Source organism: Wyeomyia smithii, chromosome 2, assembly GCF_029784165.1.
Source record: "Wyeomyia smithii strain HCP4-BCI-WySm-NY-G18 chromosome 2, ASM2978416v1, whole genome shotgun sequence".
Classification (NCBI taxonomy): Eukaryota; Metazoa; Arthropoda; class Insecta; order Diptera; family Culicidae; genus Wyeomyia; species Wyeomyia smithii.
This window is the reverse complement of record NC_073695.1, coordinates 39648488-39668934: the sequence shown is the minus strand read 5'-3', so window position 1 is coordinate 39668934 and position 20447 is coordinate 39648488. Positions and strand designations below refer to the sequence as shown.

The following is a 20447-nucleotide window of genomic DNA, read 5'->3' as shown; positions in this document are numbered from 1 at the left end:
TGGCTAACGCATGAAGGAAGGGATGGGGATTGAGTTTGCGTTACTTATTGTTTCATAGGTGTAGTTTCATGGGTGTAGTTGAGATAGTTATATAACAGTGGTGTTTGCTCAAAATAGACAATTTTGAGAAGAGGGAAGGTTATTCAGTGTTACGTAATTTTAGGATGAGGGTCATACCGAATGTTTCTTACCGTTACATAGAGGGATGGGGGTCAGAAATCTAAATTTTTAGCGTTACCTAATTTGATACGATGCCTTGTGACTCGGAAAGAAGATAACCAAATTCTTTTTGGACCGGATGAGAGTAGATAGCAAGAGTGCGGCACTCTCGAGTTTATTGCGCTATTGCGTGTTGCATATTGCACCTGTGCGACTGGAGGACCAAATTCGGTTCCTGTCAAATGGTAGCAGATGGCAGAAAGTGCCAAACTTTCTGTTACACTGTTGCGTGTTGAAATTTCGATATTTGATATAATATTTATGTGAGCCAAAAGCAGACTCTAATATAGCTCAAAGATTGCATTCCTGGTTTATTAGGTATGCTGTAGACCGTGAGAATCGCATATGCATGCATGCAGCTCAGTTTCGATTAGTCGAGATCTATGTTTCAACAAAGGATGGAAATTTTCAATAGTACAATAGTACACATTATCAAATTACAATTTTCCGCATTTGGGTGGATGTGTAGCTTGTTTTATAGTCGACTAGCTGAGTACCCGATCTTGTTCGGGATTCAATATAAGGTCTTGTTGTTATGGTGGCTCAGAAGTTACTGACGACTAATCTGTGTTCCAATTGAATCCATAATTTATCACTTGATTGCCATGCCATGACATTTTTGATAAAATAAATATTCATAAATGTTGATCTCAATAACGAGGGCAAATGCAAGAGAGCATACTACCTTCTGCAAGCGATTTGGAATGCTCTCCACCTTCAATGCTCCAGAGCTTCAAAATATTTATTATTATTGGTTGGTAACATCATTTTGTCAATCTTCGCATCGAGAATCGTTCACTCATTTTTGATTAAATTGAAGGCCTGATTGCGTGGAGGTTATTCCAGTGGTTTAATCCAAAAAGATCGAAAGAAAAACTTGGTCTGCTTGTTCCGTAGAAATAGACATTTTTGACGTAGGACTACGTCTTTAAGTGTGATCTATAGAGATGTCCAACTTTAAAAGCGAATCACTCGGTTAGTTTTCACCGGATTCCCTTCGTTCTAGCAGCAATCTATTTATATAAAAGAAAAGTTTTGTATGTATGTTCCCGCATAACTTGGGAATGCCAGAGCTGATTTTTACCAAACTAAGCATACGAACTCCTTTTAGAAGGAAGTTGGCACAGATGTATTGGAAAGAGGGAGGGACATCCAACGAAGAAAAAGGGGAGCAAAAATGAAGATTTTTTTGGCATTAGGGGAACTTTTTGAATGAGTACGATAACTTCTGGGCGGTCATCTCTAAAGGCCATAATTTTTTTCCAGAGACCGGAACGTAATGTTCGACGCCATTTTTAGATCCAGATGGCGACTTCCGGCTTCTGGGAAGTAGTATTAAACTGTAGAAAACATCCATCCAAGTCCCTTTTTTCAATACAAACTGATTTCTTTATCTACAAGTAAAACTCTTTATTTCAGTCTTCCATAAATGAAAATTACTAAGACTATTGAAATTAGGTTATCAAAAAAGATTTTAGTGTGTTTCTAGTGAGTGTGATTATGATAAAATTACAAAAAATTAACAAATGATTTTTTCTAGTACAATTTATTAAAGTACCTACAGAAAACATTAACCCTTACAAATGACTTTCAGTTTAAAACTCTGTTGCACTCGTGAACCCTTATATTTCCATGCAAAACAAAAATTATCCAGTAAGACTCAAATCATTTTTAAACGCATTCTAGAAGGAATCTCTTGTTAATTATTCGAATAACCTGAAATGAAATGAATGAAATTTCTTACAGTATCGATGTGGGTTTTGAGCAAATTTAAACTTTTAGTGCCAACTTACAATGTACAAGAGAGTCTCGAATGTGAAAGAGAATTATTCCCATTGTTGATTCTCTGTTATTATTATATTAACAAAACATAACTGATAGCCTTAAATAATGTAGGGTACAACGAAAATAAACATTTTTTTAACCATTTCGAAGTAGAGTGAGGAATCAAAGTTTAACATTTGTCCTTGTTTCGTGACGCAAAAGTAAAATATCCACCAGTCCCTTGCAGTAATTATTTCAGCTGAATCAGCCTTTCTCGTAAAATTATGAGAAAATTATATAATAGGATCACATGAGCTGATGAAGTAAGAGAAATACCATGATTTTGCTTAGCGAAACAGGGTAAAAAGGGCCGTTAAAAGTTACTGAAATCGTATACCCCAGAATTGCTCTAAACGTAATATTAATTATCTATTTCCGGCATCAATATCACACACAGAAAATGTTGTAATACTTCGCAATCTAGACCAAAAATAGCCCCAGCGAAGAGGCCAAAAATTTTCCTCATTCGAAAGTACCGCTTATCGTATGTTACACAACGCGAGTTATGTTCCGTTTCTAATTTTGTACAGAGCACACAACATGAACACTTTCAGGGATTTCTCAATCGAACGAAATTCCTTCCACTTCTTGAAACACACGCCCATCTAAATAGCTGCTTAAATGATGGGAAAACCCATTAACAAGACTTCTACGCTGAACAAATGTAGCGTTCAAAAATACAGAAGCTGTTATTTTGAGAGCTCCAACCCCCGGGTCAATTGGGGACGAAGAATGGATATTTTCCTTCCAGATTAAATCGAAGCCTTTCAGTGCAATACCCTCTTTAGTGGTTGCATCGCGTGACCTTGACCTACTATTTCGAAAATAGAACCTCCACAAAAAAAAAACAAGCAGTCACAGACTTACGGTAAAATTCGGTTGTCAAAATCAGGTATACAAAGTGAAGCTACAGCAAAGCAGGTGCACTTGAACCTGAGAATCGTTTCCTACCACGACGTACTCAATTTTAATTATATGACTATAAACATTTAAAAATAAAATGTTTGTTTATCATCCTTGAAAACATACCTTCAGGAAAGTTAATTCAATCGGAGGAAACTACCTGTTCAGACAGACCACCATCGGGTCACCGGTTGGTCAATTGGTCTAGAGCAGAAATCGCACGCACGTCTAACCGGGCTACGGAAATAGCTTACAAAATATTCTCTCTGCTGAAGTACCTAAATATAGCATCCTCGACTAATCGGTGCTTTCTCTCTTTGTCTTTTCCTCGTTCACAGTGCAACAACAGCATCAGCAGGTTGGCGGTTATATTCAGCAAACGTCGACACCGGCGGCTATCACATCGGCACCGCAGACGCCGTCCGGCCAGCTGTACCAGCAGCCTAGCTACGTGGTGCAGTCGCCGGGTATTCCGGCTGACGCTTCACCACCGGTGTTCGAGCAAATCTTCAAAAACTCCCGCTTCGCCCAAGGTGGCAATGCACTGTTTGAGGGTAAACTCAAGGGTAACCCTAGGCCCGAGGTTTCCTGGACTCGAAAAGGCGCACCACTTCTCGATTCCACGAAGCACAGGCTCAGCTACAACCCAGCCACCGGCGCAGTCTCACTGCTGATCAACCAGATCGGCCCTGGCGACGAGGGAGAATACACCTGCAAGGCTCGGAATGCCGTCGGCGAAGCGATCTGCTCCGTATTCATACAACCAGAAGGCATGCCTGCTCCACAGTTCCAACAGGTCAAACGAGAACAACAACAGCAGATCATTCAACAAAAACAAGTTACCACACAGCAGCAGTACACCAATGGTTACTCGCATGTCGAAGAAGAATTCAAAGTCGACACATTCGAGTATCGGTTGCTGCGGGAGGTTTCCTTCCGTGAATCTATTACTCGTCGTTACGCTGGCGAAACAGACGCTCAATTAATCACTATCGTCGATCGTGCTCTTGGTCCGCCTGCTCCGCCACAGATCAGTCAAAAACCAAGAAACTCCAAACTAGTCGAAGGATCCGATGCAGTGTTCAGTACCAGAGTTAGCGCGAATCCGAAACCAAGACTGAGCTGGTTCAAAGACGGTCAACGCATTATCCCGTCCGCTGAGAAGTATGACATCAGCTACTCGAACCAACAGGCCACACTGCGCGTCAAGCAAGCTAACTCGAAAGATTCTGGTCACTACACGCTGCTGGCGGAGAATCCACAAGGCTGCCAAGTATCGTCAGCTATTCTAGCCATCGAACCTGCCCACGAGCAAGTAACCGTAGATAGAAACAGCCATGAAATCATCGAAACTACCGAGACGGCCAAAGCACTAGTGCCGGCGTTTGTCACCTTAATTCAGGATCAAGAAACAACCGAAGGAAAAATGGCTCGTTTTGACTGTCGTGTCACCGGTCGTCCGTATCCGGAAGTAGCCTGGTATATCAACGGTAAACTTGTTACCGATGACGCTACGCACAAGATTCTGGTGAACGAGGCTGGCAATCATTCGCTGATGATCACCAGCACCAACCGGTACGACCACGGTATCGTCACCTGTGTTGCCCGCAACAAAACTGGAGAAATTGCTGCACAAGCCAAGCTAGTTGTCTGCGAGCGTGAACAGATCGTGGCACCGAAGTTCATCGAACGTTTTACCACTGTCAACGTTAAGGAAGGCGAACCAGTTCGTCTGTTTGCACGTGCCATCGGTACTCCGATCCCGCGCATTACATGGCAAAAGGACGGCGTACCGCTGCTACCGGGACCGGACGTGCAGATCCTATGGGACGACAATGGTTCGACCACCGTTGACATCCCACGAGCAAAGACGTCGGATGCTGCCTGGTATCAGTGTACCGCGCAAAACGTTGCCGGTACAACCGCTACCCGTGCTCGTCTCTTCGTCGAAACTCCGAAGGGACCAGCGCCGGAACAGCGTCGCCTCAATCTACCACGGCCAACGAAAGTCATTCAACCGGAGTAAGTTGCACTCTACTTGAAGTGATCAAATCAGATTGTTGTAATCGGTTTCAATTTCAGACCCGCTCCGGAACCTGAGATCATTTTCTTGCGTCACGTTGAACGTGCTGCTCCGCATTTGCCGCAAAAGGAGGAGGATCGCGTTTATCCACCGCCGAAATTTACGATCCCATTGAACGATGTCGCTCAAGTCGAAGGTGGCAAGGTTCACTTCGAAGCACGTATCGAACCTGTGTCCGATCCGTCGATGCACGTCCAGTGGTTCATCAATGGAAACTTGATTCAAGCAAGTGAGTATATTTTGAACTTTTCATCCAAGTTGAAGTTTTAATTATGAGCTCTCTCCTTTCTAGGTTCTCGTGCCAATACAACGTTCCAGTTCGGTTACGTTGCACTGGATCTGTTGAGCATCGTCCTGGAGGACAGCGGCGAGTACACGTGTCGCGTGTCAAGTTCGACTGGTGTGGCCGAGTCTCGTGCTATGCTAAGCGTACAGCCCAAACCACCGATCGAGCAGCAGTCTCAGCACCCGTCTGCCCTGGAGCAGATGCAGCACCTCGAAGACTACAGCAAGTACGTCCGTACTGAGAGTCTCGAAGAAGTTATCAACCAGAAGCCAGCTTTCACTCGCCCACTGCAAGACTTGGGCCAGCTTGAAGAAGGAAGAAATGCTCATTTTGAAGCTCAGATTACCCCTGTGAGCGATCCAACAATGAGAGTGGAATGGTACAAAGATGGTCGCCCGATTACGGCCAGCTCCAGAATTACCGCCATCTTCAACTTCGGCTACGTCTCCCTCAATATTATGCACCTACGAGCTGAAGATGCTGGTACGTACACCGTGAGAGCCGTAAACCATATCGGAGAAGCGATCAGTACATCTCAGATTTCGATTATCAGCAAGGCTGCCGTTACGGAAGATTTGGGCATCGCTGAGCAACAGAACTACATCCAGAAGGTTGAGCAGTTGGAGCAGTACCAGAAATATCAGAACATGAAATTCTACGAGGAAACACCGGAGAGTACCCAGCGTCCGGAGTTCAAGGCTCCGATTACCGATCAGTTGAACATCCGAGAAGGCGGTTTCGCACATTTCGAGGGCCGCTTAGAGCCGGTTAGTGACCCAACACTTCGTGTTGAATGGTTGAAGGATGGTCAGCCAATTGAAGCTAGTTCTCGTATCACAACTTTCTGTAACTTCGGTTACGTGGCATTGACTATTAAGCAGGTTACGATCCATGATGTTGGCTACTACACTTGCCGTGCTTACAACTCTTTGGGTGAAGCTCATGTCAGTGGAAAACTTACCGTCGTAACTCGCCAGGATATTATTGTGGATTCACAAACCAGTCACATGGGTATGGAAAAGATTCAATATCTGGAAGATTCATCACGTTACACTCGCTCTACCCAAGAGGAACAGCAGGTGATTTCTACTGCCCCACGCTTTCTAGGACCATTGAAGGCTACGAATAAGATCGTGGAAGGTCAACGCGCCCACTTTGAGGCCCGTCTCGAACCGCAGTCCGATTTAACGATGCGCGTCGAATGGTATCACAATGGTCGCCCGGTAATGACTGCTAATCGTATTCAGACCTACCATGACTTCGGTTACGTTGCTATGGATATTCTGGATGTTCGTGGTGAAGATTCTGGAACCTACACTCTGGTGGCTACCAACAGCGCTGGACAGGCCCAATTGGACGCCCAAATGATCGTTGAAAGTGAGTATGCTTTGTTTGCTAAAGTTCGAACGAACTACTGACGCTTCTTTTATTCTTGTGTCAATGTTCTGTGTACAGTTGCCTAAATCCGGCAACAACAATTCGTAGACACTATTAGCTAGTTTGTGTGTTACAATTTTGAGAGTTCATATTATACACTACATATAAAAAGACCTTGAAACAGGCATGCACAGACAGACACATGTAGCCCTAGGGTACACCATAGAAACTCTGTACGTATTTCTCTATATATATTCTTACAGCTCGCTCAGCCATCGACACTACCAGCATGCATCACGTCGTCGAACGCAGCCAGCAGAAGCAGGAAAGTCAGTTTGTCGAACCACAGTACCACATCGAGGAACTGTGCAAATCGAAGCCCATTTTCATTCAACCCCTTTCGGACCCGCAACCGATTGGTGAAGGCCGTAACATTCATCTGGAGTGCAAACTGGAGCCACTGGGCGATCCTACGATGCGCGTGGAATGGTTCCAGAATGGGCGTCCAATCACCATTGGTTCCCGCTTCAAAACATACTACGACTTCGGTTTCGTTGCCTTGGATATTCTGCATTGCACCGCCCTGGACTCTGGCGAATACACCGTCCGTGCCACAAATCAGTTGGGAAGCTCTCATACTTCCGCTTGTGTTCGGGTGATTACCCGTTCGGACATCATTACCGAGTCCCAGAGCGAAATGACTGCGGAGCAGTTGCAATATCTAGATGATTCATCCCGTATACGTCGTGATGTGATGGAAGATATCACCGTTATGTCGCCACCACAGTTTGTGCGCCCTCTGCACAACATTGAAACATACGAGGGAACCAACATTCATCTGGAGTGTCGTCTACAACCGGTTGGTGATCCATCCATGCGTGTCGATTGGTTCGTCAACGGTCATCCCGTCAAAATTGGTCATCGCTTCCGTCCAGCTTACGAGTTCGACTATGTAGCACTCGATTTACTCGGTGTTTACGCTGCCGACTCAGGCGTTTACACCTGCCAGGCTCGTAATTCACTCGGCGAAGCCGTAACCTCGTGTTCGGTAAGAATTGTAGCCAAGAAAGATCTGATTCTAGAAACACAGTACCCAGCAGGGTTAGAAAAACTGCAATACTTGGAGGACATTTCGCGCTACCGTAAGTCTGAATTCGTCGATGAAATCGTCAATGTAAAGCCACGATTCGTAACTCGCCCGAAAAACATTGATCGCGCTCAAGAGGGCGGTCATGCTCACTTTGAGTGCAAATTAGAACCGGTAACGGATTCTAATTTGAAGGTCGAGTGGTACAAAAATGGTCATCCCATTACCGTTGGACATCGTTTCCGTCCGATCCATGATTTTGGATACGTCGCATTGGATATCATTGACCTGATCGCCGAGGATTCGGGTACGTACATGTGTCGGGCAGTGAACTTGGTGGGAGTGGATGAAGTCGCAGTTCAATTGCTCTGTCGTGGTTCGCAGCAAATTTTGACTTGCACTCAAAACGAGTTAGGTCTGGAGCAAATTCAGTACCTGGAAGAGAAGGCAAAACACCACCGTGCAGATTACGGCGATGAACTCCCCTCGCAGGCTCCGACGTTTACGACTTCGCTGAAGCATATTGAAATCAAGGAAGGACAACGAGCTCACTTCGAATGCCGTCTGATTCCGGTATCGGACTCGACACTTCGCGTTGAATGGTACCATAATGATGCACCCGTTAAGTCCGGTTCACGATTCACCGAAACAAATAACTTCGGCTTCGTGGCTTTGGATATTATGGGATGTTTGGCTGAAGATTCTGGCACGTATACTTGCCGCGCCGTCAATGCTCTTGGTGAAGCCGTCACTTCAGCTACCTGCGTGGTACACACTCGTAAGAGCATCTACTCCGAGTCTCAGCATGAACATGCACTCTCCAGCTTGCGTTACTTGGAGGATAACTCTCGCTACCAGCGAGAGACTGAGGTTGATGAAATCATTACCCAAGCTCCGGTATTCACTATGCCGGTGAAAGATGTCAAGGTTGCCGAGAATCAGGCCGTGCACTTCGAAGCCCGCCTGGTCCCAGTCGGTGATCCGAAGATGCGTGTTGAGTGGTTGAGAAATGGTGTTGCCATCGAAGCATCTAACCGCATCACCACAATGCACGACTTTGGATACGTCGCTCTCAACATGAAATACGTCAATCCCGAGGATTCAGGAACCTACACTTGTCGCGCTACCAACGATCTAGGACAAGCGGTCACCTCTGCCAAACTGATGGTTCAATCTAAGGCGGCTCTCGATTTGGAAACCCAGAATGAAAGTGCCCTGGAGAAAATCCATCAGCTTGAAGACGCGGTACGTTATTCGCGAAAGGAAGAGGAAGAGTTCGTAGTTACACAGAAGCCCAAGTTCACAACGAAGCTTCATGGACCGACCAACTTGGTTGAGCAGCAAAGTGCCCATTACGAGTGTCGTATTGAACCCTACCCAGATCCGAGCTTGAAGGTTGAATGGTTCCACAATGGCCAACCGCTGACTACTGGCCACAGGTTCCGAACTACCTACGATTTTGGATTCGCCGCTTTAGATGTGTTGACGGTTTACGCCGAGGATTCTGGCGAGTACACGTGCCGTGCTACAAACCATCTTGGATCGGACACTTCCTCGATCAAGCTGAGCGTTCAGTCTCGATCTGGAATTGTACGCGATACCCAACACGAAGGTGCCCTTGAAAAGATTCAATATCTGGAATGCGATGCACGTTACGGACGTAAAGCGGACGAGGAACATTTCGTTGCCGAGAAGCCTCAGTTTGGTCGTCCGCTGAAGAACGCCAGCGTCGCCGAAGGATTACCGGTACATTTGGAGGCTACGCTCACTCCGGTCAACGATCCCACGATGAAGGTTGAATGGTACTGCAATGGCCGTCCGATTCAACAGGGTCACCGCTTCAAAACGACCTACGACTTTGGTTTCGTGGCTCTCGATATTCTGTATGCCCACGCTGAGGACACTGGTACCTACATGTGTAAGGCAAAGAACGCCGTTGGGGAGGCTGTCACGACTTGCGCTGTTAAAGTCACAGGTAAGTTACTTGGGTTATTCATTCCGAATTTTTTCTCACCAAACATTCTTTTTCGTAGCAAATGCTGGATTATATTTGGAGACTTTGGATGAGCAGCGTTTGCAGAAGATTAAAGAGTTGGAGAGCTATCAGAAGCCACAAACTCCGGAGGTTGAGCCGGCCAAGCAGAAGCCGGTGTTCCTGACACCGCTGACCAGTCTGGAAAACTTGAAAGAAGGTGACTATGCGCACTTGGAGTGCCGCGTTGAACCCATCAACGATCCGAACCTGAAGATCGAATGGTTCATCAATGGCAAATCGATCCGTGCCGGTCATCGCTTCCGCACAACACACGACTTCGGTTACGTTGCGCTGGATATTTTGTACGTCTATGGAGAGGACAGCGGTACTTACATGTGCAAAGCTACCAACCTGGTTGGCGAAGCTGTCAGTACTTGCAACATTCGTGTTGTTAACAAGCGCAGCATCATCTTCGACTCCCAGCATCCCGACGGATTGGAGAAAATTCAGAAACTGGAAGCCCAGGTTCGTCCATCTCGCTTGGATCTTGAAGAACCGGACACCGTTGCTCCACGCTTCATTACCGAACTTCGGGGCACTACGGAAATTCATGAAGGACAAACAGCTCACTTTGAAGCCCAAGTGGAACCGATTCACGATCCGAACCTTCGCATTGAGTTCTACCACAACGGCAAGCCACTACAGTCTGCTGCTCGTTTCCACATCACCTTCGACTTCGGATATGTCGCTCTCGATATTCAGCACGTCGTCGCTGAAGATGCTGGAGAGTACACCGTCAAAGCAATCAACGCCAAGGGTCAGTGCAAATCGTCGATCAAAATGCAAGTCACTGCCAAGGGAGCAATCATTACGGACACCCAGCATCCAGAGGGTCTGGATAAAATCAAACAACTGGAAGGTGCTGCTCCCTTCAGGCGACCAGAGATCCAGGATGCCGTCACCAAGCAGCGTCCTGTGTTTACTCAGCCATTGCAGAACATTGACTTTGTTGCCGAAGGCCAAACCGCTCACTTCGAGTGCCGCCTGATCCCTGTTGGAGATCCTAACCTGAAGGTCGAATGGTACCGCAATGAGAAACCGTTGGAAGACAGTTCGCGTATCACGAAGCAGCATGATTTCGGATTCGTATCGATGGATCTCTCACACGTTCGGGAAGAAGACGAGGGTGTTTACATGTGTCGCGCCATCAATCCGCTTGGCGAAGCCGTGACTACAGCTTCGATGAGAGTTCGCACCAAGGCAAGCATCCAGATGGATACTCAACATCCAGAAGGAATGAGAAAGATTATTCAGCTCGAGCAGCCACATGCTCCGCGGCCAGAGGAACAGGAACCAGGTTTCGAGAAACCGATCTTCACTCAACTGTTGACCGGTCCTTCGGAATTGTGGGAAGGCCAGCACGCACACTTTGAAGCTCGTGTTGTCCCGGTTGGTGATGCAAGCATGAAATACGAATGGTACGTGAATGGAGTTGAACTCAAGCTCGGATCACGTTTCCGTACAACTCACGACTTTGGATTCGTTACGCTGGATATCAATTCTGCCGTTGCGGAAGACTCTGGTGTCTACATGTGCAAAGCTATCAACAAAGCAGGTGAGGCTGTTTCTTCGACTATGATGAAAGTCAAATCTAAGTCGTCGATCGCTGGTGAGCCACTGTTGCCAGAAGCATGGGAAAAGATTCAGTTGAAGGAAGCTGCTATGAATAGAGTGCCGGATATGTTTGTCGATACCACTCCACAGCAGGCTCCAGTCTTCACCACACATCTGGAAAGCCACGAGAAGTTACAGGAGGGACAGCATGTCTATCTGGAAGCTCAAGTGGAACCGCGTGCTGATCCAAATCTTAGAATTGAATGGTTCAAGAACGGCATGGCCATCACGACCGGGGCTAGAATTCGTAGCACGTTCGACTTTGGACTTGTCACTTTATCCATCAACGGATTGCGTGCTGACGATTCGGCTATCTATACTTGCAAGGCTACCAATAATTATGGTGAGGCAGTTTCTACTGCTACGCTGAAGATTGAAGGCAGCCACTGGCTGTTGGGAGATACGCTACATCCAGCATCCATCCAGAAGATCAGCGATCTGGAAGCTCCTCGCGTAGGCCATAAGGATACACCAGAAGCACAATTCGAGTCTCCAGTTTACGTTACTCATCTGAACAACGTCGAATGCAAGGAAGGTGACAATGTACACTTCGAATGCAACGTAGAACCTTCCAAGGATCCAACCATGCAGATCGAGTGGTTTGTTAATGGTAAGCCACTGCCCACCGGAGCTCGCTTCAAAACTACATACGATTTCGGTTATGTTTCATTGGACATTTCCGGAGCGTATGCTGAAGACTCCGGTATCTACACGTGCAAGGCCACCAACAACAAGGGATCGGCATCGACATCTGGATCACTGAGATGTACCAGCACGAAAACGATGTACTTGGATACCCAGCATCCTCAGGGTAAAGCCGGATTGGAAGCAGTCGAAGACACTGAAGCTTCCTTGGCCAAGCGCTACAAACGCCAAGACTCGAAACCGGAAGCAGCGTATCCAAAACCGAAATGGGTCGTTGAGTTGCAATCCGAATTCCGTCTCAACGAAGCCGAATCTTTGCATCTGGAAGGACAGGTTGAACCCAAGGATGATCCCAATCTTAAAATTGAATGGTACTTCAATGGTAAGGTTCTTGCGCATGGATCCCGCTTCAAGATGACCAGCGACTTTGGATTTGTCACACTGGATCTATCCGAAGTGTACGAACGTGATCAGGGCATTTACACCTGCAAAGCGTTCAATCAATCGGGAGAAGCGTTCACATCGTCTACGATCTACTGCGTCACGAAGGAAAGTCTCATCGAACGCACCCAGCATCCGAAGGGTACGGAAGGTTTGGAGAAGATTCAAGATTTGGAAGAATCGCTTCGCAGACAGGCGGCTGGAGAAACGGAAGCCGATGCTGGCCATGCTCCGAAGTTCACGTCCGAGTTCGTTGCGGTTACTAACATTGGTGAAGGTGAAATCGCTCACTTCGATGCTACTCTAATTCCAACCGGCGACCAGAGCATGGTTATCGAATGGTTCTACAATGGTAAACAGCTGGAAGCTAGCCATAGGGTTCGTACCGTTTATGCCTTCGGAATGGTTGTGCTGGAGATTCTGGGCACCAAGATTGAAGATTCTGGAACCTACAGCTGCAGGGCTACCAATAAGTGGGGAAGCGCTGAAATCAGTGTCGACCTGGAATGTGTTGATAAGTCAGCTGGACAGAAACCACGCTTCACTACCCAGATCCAAAATCTGGAGGGTCTGAAGGATGGACAGTCCGCTCACTTCGAATGTACTCTGGTTCCAGTTAACGACCCGGAATTGAAAGTCGAATGGTTCCACAATGGTAAGCCACTTCGCCACTCGAATCGCATTAAGCCTGTTTCCGACTTTGGCTACGTTCTACTGGATATTGCCTACGTTCAGAGTCACGACTCTGGAGAGTACGTCTGTCGTGCTTCTAACAAATACGGTGAGGACACGACTCGTGCGACACTGAAATGTTACGGTAAAGGTGGAGTTTATCTGGAATCACTGCAGCCTGACTCATTGGCTAGAATTCGTGAGCTCGAGAGTCACGCTGGTATGAAACCAACTGCGGCCGGATCTCCGGTTGGTGAGGCTCCACGCTTCGTCACGAAGATCTCCGATGTTACCAAACTGGTTGAGGGACAAAGTGCTCACTTCGAGGCTCGATTGACTCCCGTTACTGATCCTGATCTGGTTGTTGAATGGTATTGGAATGGACAAAAGCTACCACATGGACATCGGTATCGCACATTCCATGATTTTGGAATTGTCATTCTGGATATTCTTTACTGCTACGAGGAGAACTCCGGTGAATTCGAATGTCGCGCCACTAACAAGTATGGCTCGGACAGTACTAAGGCTACGTTGAGGTGCGTATCGAAGGCGAATCTGATCTTGGACTCGCAGTTGCCACGTGGTATGGAGGGTGGACTGGAGAAGATTCAAACGCTAGAGGATTCCCTGATCCGCACGCGGGATGATCGTGAACGCGTTGAAGGTGGACGTGCACCGGTATTCACTGTTCCATTGTCGAACATCGATAGCCTTCGTGAAGGTGAGAGTGCGCATTTCGAGGGTAAACTGACGCCAACCGATGATCCCAGACTTAAGGTTGAATGGTTCTGGAACGGAAAGCCACTTAAAACCGGTTCACGATTCCGAACGTTCTGCGACTTTGGCTTTGTCATTTTGGAAATTTCACCAGTATATCCGGAAGACTCTGGTGAGTATTCGTGCCGTGCTACCAACGAATACGGAGAAGCGGTTACGACGGCTTCGATGAAGGTACAAGGCAAGCGTAGTATTATTCTGGAATCGCAACTACCGAAGGGCATGGAAGGTACCATCGAGCGAATCGCCGAGCTGGAGGGTCTGGGAATTCCTCACGGAGGTCTCAGTCCCGATGATGATTCCGGTAAACCACCGGAGTTCATCACTACGCCGTCGGATCTAACGCTTACCGAGAACTCGTTGGCTCACTTCGAGTGTCGTTTGACGCCTATCAATGACCCGAGTATGCGTGTTGAATGGTACCACAATGGTAAAGCTTTATGGGCCGGATCTCGTATCAAGACGATTAACGATTTTGGTTTCGTCATTTTGGAAATTGCTGGATGCTACCAACGAGACTCTGGATTGTACACGTGTAAGGCTACCAACCGTCACGGTGAGGCTACTGTATCATGCAAACTAACCGTTCGCGGCCGGCAGGGTATCATTATGGAACCCCAACTGCCTTCGAACTTCCGAACTGGTACGGAAAGTATTCAAAAGTTGGAAGAACAGTTGCACAAACGCGAAGAGTTAATGGCCGAGGAAGACGAGGGCCGTCCACCGAAGTTCATTGTAGAAATCAAGGATAACGAAGATATTCCGGAAGGTGGACCGGTCCACTTCGACTGTCGCGTCGAACCGGTTGGAGATTCGTCGATGAGAATCGATTGGTACCACAATGGAAAGCCGTTCGCCACTGGATCGCGAGTGCATATGCTGAATGATTTTGGTTTCATTGCCTTGGACATGGATTACGCGTACGTGCGAGATTCTGGAGTGTACGAGTGTCGTGCTACAAATAGATGGGGTACCGCCTCTACCACGGCTAAAGTTACTGTGGTTTCTCGCGGTGGTATCATCTTGGATTCCCAGCTTCCGGAGGGCATGACCGCTTCAAAGTTGAAGGAGCTAGAACGTGGAAAAGTTACTCTGGCTACCCAGGAAGAGAGAACCTTTGGACCTCCGAAGTTTGTGACACAGATCCAGTCCACCACTATCGACGAGGGTGAAACTGTACGCTTTGAGTGCCGCGTTGAGCCGAAAGAGGATCCGAAGCTGCGCGTTGAGTGGTTCCGCAATGGAAAGCCGTTGCCAAGTGGTCACAGATACCGAACCATCTACGACATGGGCTTCGTTTCGTTGGACATTCTGTCGGTATACGTGGAGGATGGAGGCGATTATGTATGCCGTGCCTTCAATGAACATGGTGAAGACTCCACGAAAGCCCATGTCAGCTGCAAGAAACTGCCGTCAATTGTGCTGCAAAACCAGATCCCGAAGGGAATGCAAAAGTCGGAAACTCTAATGCAGATGGAAGCCACCATCAAGAAGTACACGGAAGAGATCTTCCTCACCGAAGATGATCTGTTCGATCCGGATCGCAAACAGCCTCCTCGCTTCGTTACTCAGATTAAGGATCAGCTCACTTTGACGGAAATGCAAGCCACCAAGTTCGAGTGCCAGCTGGCTCCGGTTGGAGATCCGAACATGAAGGTGGAGTGGTTCTACAATGGCAAACCATTGCCGTATAGTAAGTTCAGGGTAATTCTCGGCAGTAGGTATGGGTAATTATTTGTTTTTTTTTTTTATCCGCAGAGAACCGCTTCACACCGATCTACGACTTTGGTTATGTAGCGATGAACTTTGCCTGGATCTATCCCGAAGATAGTGGAGAATACCTGTGCCGGGCCACTAACTTGTACGGCATGGACGAGACTCGTGCCACTATCAAGACCACCGGAAAGCCTGGAATCATCTACGATTCGCAGCTTCCGAAGGGTATGAAGAGTATCCAGAAAATCCGCGAAATGGAAGCGTTATGGAACTTAAAGTAAGTTAACGTTATAATCTCTCACTGTACATTTATTAATCATGCCATATGAAAACAGTATACCAGAGGTAGTCGACGAGACCCAGAAGCCGAAGAAGGAACCAACGTTCGTAAGTCGTCCGGAATCGATCGAGGTTGAGGAAGGTGAATGGGCCCGCTTCTGCTGTCGTGTCACTGGTCATCCGAGGCCAAGAGTTATGTGGCTTATCAATGGACACACTGTTGTCAATGTAAGTACCTGAATTCCTTTAGACCTTGATAATCTCACAATTTATGTCACTACTATTACAGGGTCAACGCTATAAACTCACCTACGATGGAATGTACCACTTCGACATCCCAAAGACACGCCAGTACGACACCGGCAAGGTGGAAGTCATTGCCCGTAGTTCCGTCGGTGAATCGATTGCTCGCTGCGAACTGAAAATCACTCCACGGCACGACGACTACCGTGGGGTGCTGAAGAACTCCCCGAGACGTAAGTACCTTATCCGAACGCACACCTACTTCTAGTTTACAAACAATACTTTTCTGAACTATCTCACTCACACTCACCGCAAATATGAGAAACGATATCAGACAAATATCGCAAACAGAAATCAATTCTCCAAAGCACTTGAAAGCTACTGTCTTTCTTGAGTTATACCAACAAACTTGCAACGTACTTTGAACTAGAAGGGTTTTTTTAATTTGAATAATACACACTAACATGACACGCTTCACTTCTTGGGAAACCAATACTAAACAATTCGCTGCAAACTGTGCACCCAACTCGCACCGGATCACCATCAAATCAAACGTCGAACTCAAACTACAAAACCAATCCAAGCCACGCTGATAAAAACACAATGTAAATTTCAACAACCTCACAACACCATCCGTCCAATCCTTCCAAAAATCCCCAAAAAATCCTCACCGCAATCAACGCTTGAGCACCGTCTGGATAAGAGATAAGCGGACTCAACTGCATTCAACCTTGGAACGCCGCAGAACCGTTTGACGTCTTTCATCACTACAGCCTCCTGCAGACTAAGTATGAGCTAGTGTCCTTCGATGATTATGTGCTCCATTTGTGGTAACGACGTCCAACGAATCCAAGGATTATCTTCTCCCCTTTCTTCGTGTCTAAAATATATGTAAATACTTGCTGGTGGTGATAATACTAACCATAACCAATAAACCAATTTCTACAGCTCTGAGTCTAACACAAACCTCGCTTTTTGCATGGTAAGTATACGGGTTAAAAACGACGCGAGGGCTGGACCTGTTCTAACGATAACTTTTTGTTTCCAATTGCGGTACGCGTTGCCTAACTCTCCCTCTGTGAATAATTTACTGAAATTTTCGCAAAAATTTTAAGCATGCCGAATTGCAGCGTTCTAGCTGGGAGTAACCCTGACTGCGTGTAACACCATCTACTGTTGTTATTTCTATATTTTTCTCTGACCGATCCGTATCTTGCAACTAACGCCTCGCCCGAGCCATTGTAACTATTCACCACCGTACACTTTATGTTCCATGTGCTCCACCAGCCTGGTACGATTACGATCTAGTTGCCTACCAGAAGGGTCGTCTCGATACCGACCTAGAGGTAACACTGAAGGAAGAAACCAAGAAGAAAAAGAAGGGTCTCAAGACTCAACACCTGAAGCCGAAAGAGAAGAAGGACGGCGAAACGGAATGGCAAAAAACTGTCAAGCAGAAGAAGAACGAGGAGTACTACAACAAGCTCGCCCAGGTCGAGAATGAGCAACTGGTCAAGGAGCAGAGACTCCGCGAAGAGAAGCACCAGTTTGCGATCCCTGGCGAGAAGGTTGTTGGCCAGTCACTGGCCAAGGGTATGGCGTCTGCCTACGAAGAAACTCTGTAAGTGATTGGCTTGTGTTACTTTCAGTGAATTTTCAGTACTCAAGCACTTTTTTCTTTATTTCTAGTGAAGAATCCAAGGACGAGTCTTCGGAGAAGACCACTGTCGAAAGGAAAAAGGTAATACCCGATCCGTTGGAAACATCGGTTCAGGGTAAGGAAATTCACGTCTCACAGCAAAAGCAAACTCAAAAGGAAGTATACGATGATAAGGAGATAATTCGAAAGATTACCGCTACGGAAACCACCGAAGTGGAACACAAGGGCACAACACAGGAACGTATTGTCGAGGGACCGGTCAAGCCTGCCACGCCACCGGTATTCACGAAGAAGATTCAACCGTGCCGCGTGTTCGAGAACGAGCAAGCCCGGTTCGATGTAGAATTCGACGGTGATCCAATGCCCACGGTCAAGTGGTTCCGCGAGAACTTCCAGATCAACAACTCGTCGGACTTCCAGATTCACACTTTCGGAACGAAATCCGTGTTGATTATTCGTCAAGTTTTCGTGGAGGATTCCGCTGTATTCGCCGTAATTGCCGAAAACCGTGGAGGAACTGCCAAGTGCAGCGCCAACTTGGTTGTCGAGCAGCGTCGTCAACAAGGCCGCGGAGGCGTCATACCGCCCAGCTTCGTCAATACGATTTCCGATACAGCTGTAACGGCCGGTCAGCTTGCTCGCTTTGATGCCAAGATTTCCGGAACGAAACCACTGGATGTGTACTGGCTAAAGAATGGACAGAAGATTGCGCCCAACATCAAGTACAAGATTCTCGAGGAAGACAATAACTACACGTTGTTGATCATCGAAGCCTACGCCGAGGACAGCGGAAAGTATGAATGTGTTGCCATTAACAGTGCTGGTGAAGCTCGCTGCGATGCAACTTGCAACGTTGACACTCCGCACACTCAGATCATCGAAAAACCGGCAACCCCCGGCACGGAACGTCCCCCGAATCTAGTTGAACCGCTGAAGGATAAAACCGTACCGGAAGGGCAATCGGTCGAGTTCCGCACCCGCGTCACTGGCAAGCCTAGCCCCAGTGCTCAGTGGTTCAAGGGCGACAAACAGATCAAACCGTCCAAGTACTTCCAGATGACCAAGGACCGTGACTTCTTCACGCTCATCATCACGGAAGCCTTCCCGGAAGACGAGGGCGAGTATCTGTGTATCGTTTCGAATGCCGGCGGCGAGGTGCACACCACCGCCAGCCTTAAGGTTGTCACGCCCGGTATGCAGGATGCCGTCCCCAAGCTGACCGAGATGAAGGACTGCCTCGTGGACGAAGGTGCACCCGCTCAGTTCAAAACGCAGATCCTCGGCAAACCGTCCAAGGTGACGGTGCAGTGGCTGCGCGAGGGGTTGCTGATTCCCGAGTCGCCCGATTTTCAGGTAAGTGGAGTTTGGTTTCTTAATTTTTTTCCGATTAAGGCGTCGTACACAGATTACGTAACGCTAAAAGTCTTGATTTCAAACCCCCTTCCTCCCCTATGTTACAATAAGAACGTATAATTTTACTTCAATTACAAAATGTTTAACAGCTTGCCCCTCACCGATTTCAACATTTGAGCAAATATTACAGTTACGTAACTGTTTCAACTAACCCCACCACCCCTTTCTCCATGATACGCAACAAAAAGTAACGCAAACTCAAACCCCCTCCCATTCATGCGTTACGTAAATTGTGTACGACGCCTAACTGTGGAATGGAAAATCTTACTATAAGAATTTTATGGCTGATTTCTATTTATGGGTAAACAAAAAAATTCATATTTTTATCAAGCACGATGTTTGCCAAATGCACTGTTCACCAAATTGGAGATTACCAAGTTCTTGAAATATGATTGTTTTAGCTTGATTCAAAAATAAGTATTTTAAGAATATTGAAGAGAGAGGTAGGTTGACAGAGAGAAAGTAACCTAAATAAAAGTCTATATCATTAGCGATACCGCTTACCGTGCAACGCACATGCTGTTTAAATCAGCTCGTCAATGGTCAATTTGAGAGCAACATTCAAATTTACCTTTGTCGCATGACATGATCAATGGAGCTCGTCTTTTCGAATTTCGTTTAGTCGTAGGTCTCTAAAGCTTCTTCTTCTCGAAAATATTTTTTTTTTCACATATCGTTTATTCAACACGGCACAAACTCTCGAAAATAGTCCCCATGCGAAATTCTAGCACAATTCTGCAGCAGCCTTTTTCCCATAACCAGATATAAACACAAAATTTCATTCCACTGACAGACAGACATCCGATGCAACCTTTCGTTGACTAATCTTCAGCGATAGAGTACATTTTTCCGGCATTCCTTCGTCAGAATAAAGTGCTGATACTAGACACCTTGTTTCCCGTGGGATAAGCAACGACGGCCGCTTGGTAGTGAAAAAATTAGGAAACAAAAAAAAGTAACGAAAAACTTTTGCTTACTTGGTATAGGTGACAGATATAAAGCCAAGAATTGAAAAGCTGGAAAAGGAAAGGAAAGTATGGTGGCCTTTGCAATCGGACTTACGGAAGTCGTGCCATTTACCCTCTAGTGCCCAAGTTAATTTCAAGACGAGCTTCGGTAAAATCACTATGAACTTTTATAAACACTTTTAGGTATTTATTGAAGCTTTTCAGA

General features: G+C 46.7%; 1 protein-coding gene across 1 annotated transcript in view; it reads left to right on the top strand.

The window, feature by feature from the left end:
- The window catches only part of LOC129721454 (titin), a 383256-nt gene that overhangs the window by 351340 nt on the left and 11469 nt on the right, over positions 1-20447 (top strand). The window contains exons 20-29 of the mRNA XM_055674011.1: positions 3285-4968; positions 5029-5258; positions 5322-6692; positions 6956-9754; positions 9813-15656; positions 15722-15956; positions 16015-16186; positions 16248-16434; positions 17489-17822; positions 17891-19214. Coding sequence (XP_055529986.1) covers positions 3285-4968; positions 5029-5258; positions 5322-6692; positions 6956-9754; positions 9813-15656; positions 15722-15956; positions 16015-16186; positions 16248-16434; positions 17489-17822; positions 17891-19214 — 14180 coding nt within the window. The remainder of the gene's footprint in view (positions 1-3284; positions 4969-5028; positions 5259-5321; positions 6693-6955; positions 9755-9812; positions 15657-15721; positions 15957-16014; positions 16187-16247; positions 16435-17488; positions 17823-17890; positions 19215-20447) is intronic.